General features: G+C 36.0%; 1 protein-coding gene across 1 annotated transcript; it reads right to left on the reverse strand.

Moving 5' to 3' along the window:
* Nucleotides 1-5,459: 5,459 nt before the first annotated feature.
* Nucleotides 5,460-6,050, reverse strand: LOC124373890 (the record flags this gene model as incomplete). The annotated part of the gene is made up of 2 exons (XM_046832208.1): nucleotides 5,772-6,050; nucleotides 5,460-5,706 (listed from the first exon to the last, which is right to left on the reverse strand). Coding segments are annotated over exons 1-2 (526 nt in total), but the record flags the coding sequence as incomplete, so codon positions are not given.
* Between the last annotated feature and the right edge of the window lie 1,688 nt (nucleotides 6,051-7,738).

Consider the following 7,738-nt stretch of genomic DNA (forward strand, 5'->3'; position numbering starts at 1 on the left):
CAATTAGTCAACTTTTAAATTTAAGGATGCCACTTCTGTCATATATGTCAACATTAGGCAGATTCTACCCCTTATAATTATTACCCCTCCTGAATATCCACTCCAGAAGCAACGCAAAGGTCCTTTTAGAACTAGGTGCAATTACTAAGCTTCTTGTGCTAAGACAACAATACATAGGGTTCCACTTCTGTCATATATCTCAACATTAGGCAGATTCTTCCCCTTATCTTACCCCTCCTGAATATCCACTCCAGAAGCAACGCAAAGCTCCTTTTAGAACTAGGTGCAATTACTAAGCTTCTTGTGCTAAGACAACAATACATAGGGTCCACTTCTGTCATATATCTCAACATTAGGCAGATTCTACCCCTTATCTTAACCCTCCTGAATATCCACTCCAGAAGCAACGCAAAGGTCCTTTTAGAACTAGGTGCAATTACTAAGCTTCTTGTGCTAAGACAACAATACATAGGGTTCCACTTGATTGGAACAGCTCTGCTAACCAGCTCTCTGTCTGTAACTGGACACATTAAACCATTATTGGCTTTTAAGTTGTTACACGTGTTCTGCAGACAATTACGTATTGTTATTTAACCGCATACATTCAATCATTATGATCGCTCACACTCAGATCACTAATTTATTGATTGTATCTGTACACTCTCATTACCTGTCGAGAATATATCAGTCTGCTCACCAGCTATCAGTCTGTAACTGGACACATTAGACCATTAATGGGGGTTTCAAGTTGTTACACGTGTTCTGCAGACAATCACGTTGTTATTTAACCGCATACATTCAATCACCATGATCGCTCACACTCAGATCACTATTTATTGATTGTATCTGTACACTCTGCATACCTGTCGACAATATATCAGTCTGCTAACGAGCTCTCAGTCTGTAACTGAACACATTAAACCATGAGCATATTTCATCATCTATTATATGATGAGAAAGTTTTGTTTTACAACCCTGTAACCTTCTGCTCCAACAGTGTAGACAACTAATTACTATAGGTCATTAGGTGAGCACGTTACATTGTTAGTGACCTTACAAGAGTGAGATAGTTAATGGTAAGGTATAAGGTAGTAGTGTTTATATGATTACAAAACCTAAAAGCGGCTGAACACACAACACCGAGAGAATTCTATTTTTGTTCCGCCCTCTGCAGTTGTTAGCGAACAAGCACAACATTGTTACATCCGAACTTATATAGTTAGGAATGTGGTGGAAGGAACTAGCGGTTCCATTAGTACGTTTCTTGGCAGTGGTCCTGTTAAAGATGTACATTTCTTTTTGCCTTGTTGGCAAGTGTAAACTGTTTGTTGTGAAGGCCTAACGGTAAAATATTTCACAAAATGGCCTACCCAATTTTTTTGCCACAAGAACACCTTCAGTAATAGGGTTATCTTTTTCAAATGACTTCGAGAACATAATGAATATTTTGAGGCTTAGAAAAATTAAATTAATTGGACCTTTATTTGACCCTTGCCTTTCTTACTCTGATCTGTTACACTCACCATAAACCTCAGTTCCGGTCCACCAAAATAGTATAAATCCTTTTTATTAGTTCTTGATTCTTGGTCTTTCTTCGTTCATCTAAAAAGGGGTGTGATACTACCTACCAGTTTCAGCTTTGTAAGAACATAGCCTAACCTTTCAACTCGTGCTTTTTCATACCCCACGGGGCAAAAAAAGAACTTTCCAGAAAACATAATTATATTTAAGATTAGCACGAGCTTAATCGGTTACGCCATCATTATTTAAATTGTATTCCTTTTGCTGTCTGGCAAAGGCCTAGCAAACAACGTTTCACTCATTTCAGAAAGGTAGTCACCTCAAAAGCTGATCGGTTATTTTATTAAAGCTTTCACGAATGTTTGCCTTATCACTTTCCGGAAACTTACTGAAACAATTTCTTCTACACAGTTACGTGTTTACTTAGGTGTAAAAAACACTCCTTTTCATGACGCACAGCTTACCTGTATTTCACTTTATTTACCTTACTTTCGCACGACTGTCACGCTGAAAGATTCCCTGAAAACTGCTACAGGTAGTACCGACACGATAATATACCATGACTCAGTCTACATTCTCTAAGCCCATATATATCGCAGCTTGCGGGTATTCTTGTCTGCACATGTTGATAGCCACCTCAGGGCACAACTCAGCTTAAATATAAGTCTACCATTTCAAATTTCAATCAAAGTAAACTCGTAAAAACTTAACTGATGAAACATTGTTTAGTTAACTCTTATTTATAGACCGTGATAAAGACTACTTTGGAAAGTGATCTCATAGAATGTAATAGTATGTAATAGTGTAATAGAATGTAAATTATCAGATTGTCTACTGTAAGAACTTTTATTGGACATATTTGTTTACAATGGAATTTGATTTAAATATATTTTCATCATTTTATGCTAAATACTTTTTTAGATTGCATGTGTTTTGTGTAGGTTAAATCATTTAATTACTTAATAAAAAAATATCATTTGGAACTACAATAACATTATTAGTGGAACAGTATTAGTTTTACTTCCTCGAACGAAAGTCTGATCTTGGAGATCGCATACAAAGTCGATTATCCTATATTATATTAGGTATTATCCATATATGGTAGGTTGTAATCAATGTATGCCAGTATGATATGGAAGTCTGCCTATTGTGCACAAAGTTGCTGGAGTAACTTGTGTACACTGTGGTGAATATTTAACCCACAATAGTGTACAGTAAACACAATTGTGTCCGTGTCCCGAGTTGCCGGACACAAGTGGAAACGTTATGTGTTTGTAGTATCGCGGTCCCGCCCCGTTTATCGCGAGTTACAAACGTTTTACAAACATTCATCTGCGTGCATTGTCCTGCGGCTGCGGCTGCATTCGTGTGTGAACGAAATAAATTATGTTTGTATTACGTTTACGTTATTCTTGTTTACCATTATTAATAACGTGGTTTAACAAAGAATTCGACCAATTTCGAACAGCCTTTAAAGTGTAGTGTAATATAAAATTTCCCTAACATGATCTATCTCGCAATAGTAAACATTTTTGCTATCGCAAATATCAACGTGTTCACTCATTTGATGGAAAAATGGAATTAAACTTATCCCACGTAATAATAAATTAGTAAACCTCTCAATCTAATAAAGTCAAAGTAGGATTCCCTGGAATTAAAAAAAAAATTAATTACAAAAATTGTGAAATTTGCCCACAGTAAAGTTCAAAAGTGTCATAAGGGATGCCACAAACCCGATATTCTATGCAGAATTGTGTGTTACCGTAATCTGGATAGTAGGCGGGAATTTGTGTCGGTCTGTATCAATGACGCGAAGTGGAGTAAGTCTGTACCATTGTTTACGTTCCATATTTACGCTACAATATCGTCTTTCTGTCGTCCGCGATCATCTGGCAGAAATGAATCGTCCTAGAGCGCCAAATTTAGGTCTTACTCATCGGCTTACTTACGAAAATTACCCGTAGAGATCCCGAATGATACGTTTCATTCACGTTTTTGCGGCAAAGAAACGGGGAAAAATGTGTCACAATTTGCTCTTATTATTAAAAATTTGTATGCAATTTTTTTTGAGTAGATTGAGGCCAAAATGTAGAACATATAATTAATTTTGGAAGTTGGTATTTAAAAAATTAATACTTTGGCTCGAGTGATTTATTTTTGGTTAACACCTATATTTAATATATGTTGGATATTTTTATTACATACAGTACTTATAATAGGTGTTATTTTGTTTTTGTTATATTTATATTTTGTATGAACTTGTATTATTGTGGACCGTAATATGAATGATTGACATTAAGCAGAATGTCAATTCATATTCGTTTTCCTACTTACGTATTAACTTGTTTTTATCTATTCATTTAGTTTCAAATATTTAACGCCAATTACAATGTTTACAGTTACGTTTGCATTTGTGAAGTTCGATATAAGTTGAAATATGTTTTGAACGTTTGATATTTAAAAACCAGTTAATATGTTTTCAAAGTTTTGCTCATTAGGTTAAGGCACGCAATTCTACTTTAAAATACAGGGACACCATAAGCATATTCTTTTTAAATTGCATTCTTAACAATTCTGAGGTAAGTGATGTCACTGAAAGATATTCCAATCTCTTCAATACCTATTATTGCGTGATATTTCATTGAATAGTTCCTACAATTTCAGTAAAAAGTGAACTATTTGAGGCGAGTGCGAAGAAATTGAGTCTAAAGGACGATTAAAGTTGCGGTCCTTTGTTTTTCAGTTGACACACTTATGATGTAATAAAAGATAATATTTTACTGCAGTTGATTACAAACTCAATAAAGGCAGTACTAGATAATTACAATATGCTGCACGTAAGATGACATCTCTATATTGTAAGTGGCTTTGATAGACAAATAACGGCTAACATTTATTATCAACTGTTTAAACTCGTATAAATTATCGCACTATTATTCTTGACTTTTAATGGTGATTAAAACACATTTACTATCTGCTGACTAAGTCAAGTCCATAAATATAATGGACTAGCAGTTATCCGCGGGTTCGCACGAATGTTCGTACTGAAAAATGTGAAATTGTCGGCATATACATTTTAAAAGGCATTCTAAAAACTCCTGATTTAGATAGTAATCACTGAAAAATATTAATATTTTCTAATCCATTTTAGTTTTATACTTAAAAAGTAGTGTTTTTGGGCCCTCAAGTCGGAGTGTGAAACTTCACTCGAATTTCTCTCCAATATTTTATGATAACTATTTCAGTTATTGTTAACCTATTTTCGGCCGGCGTGGAGTAATCGTAAACTCGAAGTTGTAATAAACACAATGGGGCTCTACGTCATTTTGAAACTGAAGTTTATTTTGTGTTGTTGCCCCAACCTTCATATTTTATTATCTGGATAACCTCTGTGCTCTTAAGTGATTACAGGTAAGATTAAAATAAGAAATCTTGTTACTTTTAAGTTCTCTCTATGGTTTTAATACTAGAAACGTAAAGCATAAAGAAATTTAAATTGGTGCTTAAATAAATTAAACATATGATTATTTTGTCATATTATAGTTACTAAAAATGACAGTTGATTACAAAAACATATATACTGTATGCTGATAATGTGAAAATGGGAGTTTTCAAGAACAGTTGGGCGTAGCCTGGTGGGGTTTTTGAAATATGAATAATCCTATATGTTAACCAAGGACCCTAAGAATGTCCATGTAAAATGCCAGTACCTATCGGTCTAGTAGTCTTTAAGTGATTGAATAACACACACACGATAAACACATAATGACACCAATGGATTTCTATATAAAATATGGATTTATAATTACCAAAATATGGAAGAAACTTGTACTAAAATATTTGCAGTGTGGTGTATGTGTAAGTTTTCAAATAGGTAGATGAATAAAGCAAGATAGAATACATTTGGAATGACAATCTTTTACAGACAACCCTCTCACGCTGTCCTGTATCCTGTATCCCTGTATCCTTGTATCCCTGTATCATGTATCCTGTATTCATGTACCCATTTCCCCTGTATCCTGTATTCCTGTACCCTGTACCTGTACTCCTGTATCCTGTATCCCTGTATCCTTGTATCCCTGTATCATGTATCCTGTATTCATGTACCCATTTCCCCTGTATCCTGTATTCCTGTACCCTGTACCTGTACTCCTGTATCCTGTATCCCTGTATCCTTGTATATCCCTGTATCATGTATCCTGTATTCATGTACCCATTTCCCCTGTATCCTGTATTCCTGTACCCTGTACCTGTACTCCTGTATCCTGTATCCCTGTATCCTTGTATCCCTGTATCATGTATCCTGTATTCATGTACCCATTTCCCCTGTATCCTGTATTCCTGTACCCTGTACCTGTACTCCTGTATCCTGTATCCCTGTATCCTTGTATCCCTGTATCATCATGTATCCTGTATTCATGTACCCATTTCCCCTGTATCCTGTATTCCTGTACCCTGTACCTGTACTCCTGTATCCTGTATCCCGGTATCCTGTATTCATGTACCCGGTATCCCTTATCCTGTATCATGTATCCCTGTACCCTGTGCTCCTGTATCTTTACTCCTGTACTCTTGTACCCCTGTACCCTTTACCCCTGTACCTGTACTCCTGTAACCCTGTATCCTGTATCCTTGTATCTTGTATTCATGTTCCCTGTGTCCTAAGTCCCTGTATCAGTTAATCATTTCGGTCAATTAATCGCGAATTTAAAACACGTAATAAAGTAAAGTAATGTTATCGTCCTCATATTGATTTACTAATCCGAGGTCGTTTGACCTTCACCAAATCGATTAAATACACAGCTCTCTCGAGGGGTGTGGGACAAAGAAAAACGCTAGCATATTAATTCTGAAAACTGAAGTTGAAACCAACTAATAGCTGGCAGCTCAGTCGACCGATATTGCAAAAATTACTGTTCGCACAAGTCGGCAAATAACTCGTGGGTTGTTCAAAACCTACTTTGTATTCATTGCGGTCGGCTTCCAATATTGTGCCGCGCGTAGATGATGAATGAATAAATTTGTGTCTAAAGAACAAAAGGAGAACAGTGTTATTACAATTTGTAGAAACCTGTTGAATATTAAACGAGACGCAAAAGCAATAAAGCCTTCTGGGTTAAAAACTTGGCGACGCGACGGGACGGGTAGATTGAAATGAGCAGTGTCGTGTTTTGGGGAAAAACAATCTTATTGATTGTAATCGAGGAGTTCAGGAGTGCAGGTGGCATAGCGGTCTGAGACGTTGGACTTTTAGTCTGAGTTAGAGATAGTGCAGGTTCGACTCCTGTCTGTGACTTTTGCACTTTTTATCAGTATCATCGAGCTTGTACTGTATCGGCTCTCCCCCTTATTGTGTTCGTAAGATCCTCGCACAGGCCAGTGGCCCATGAGGACGGGCAGAATAAGGCATAAAAGGGGATCTTTCTTGATTGAACAGTTTGCAGAACTAAAAGTAATAATATTATGTTATGGAAGAGTGATATTTACGTGACAGATTTTAAGTAAAAATATTCAAGTAAAAATATTTTACTGTCTCCATACGTTGAAATCATATCTGAGTTTATTTTCCTCGTCAAAACTAAAATATTAATCCTTTTTCTCGATAAGGCATTAAAAAGTTCAAATGGATTCTTTTCGTTGACACTGTAACAGATGTAAACCGCTTACTCGGGTACGAAGTTCCAAAGAAACACAAATCTAGCGTAAATATTAAATTAGAGTTTAAATGGGATCCGTTGGAGTCTAATTAGCCAACGACGCAAAGTTTCTAAAATACGATAATAATGAGAACTTTGACGACGAATTCTCGGAGGACTTCAAAGAATCCAGTCACGCAGGTAAAACATTTCCGATATTGTGAAGCGAACGCAATTAAATTCTTCCACATTTCCACTTTGGTTCTCTGTACTGTTGGTAAACTTTTAGTCACCGTACTTGTTAAAACAAAGTGCGCTTGAACTGTTCCCGAAGTTCTTGACGGGGGTAGCGCATGTATTACTACTCCGTACTTACTTAACTGGTACTTAAAACAAATGTGAGTACAGTGAAAATATTATTCAGTTGTTCGTCATAACGTGTGATGTAAAATTGTACATGTGATGTTTTTGAAAATGTAAATTAAGTTGATTATGAGTACAAGTGCCGAGTGCCAATTTGCACTGAATAAGTCTATAACCTGATTTTTCGTGAAATCGATAGATAAATTTCTCCTAAGAGA

Source organism: Homalodisca vitripennis, unplaced genomic scaffold, assembly GCF_021130785.1.
Source record: "Homalodisca vitripennis isolate AUS2020 unplaced genomic scaffold, UT_GWSS_2.1 ScUCBcl_6648;HRSCAF=13952, whole genome shotgun sequence".
Lineage (NCBI taxonomy): Eukaryota > Metazoa > Arthropoda > Insecta > Hemiptera > Cicadellidae > Homalodisca > Homalodisca vitripennis.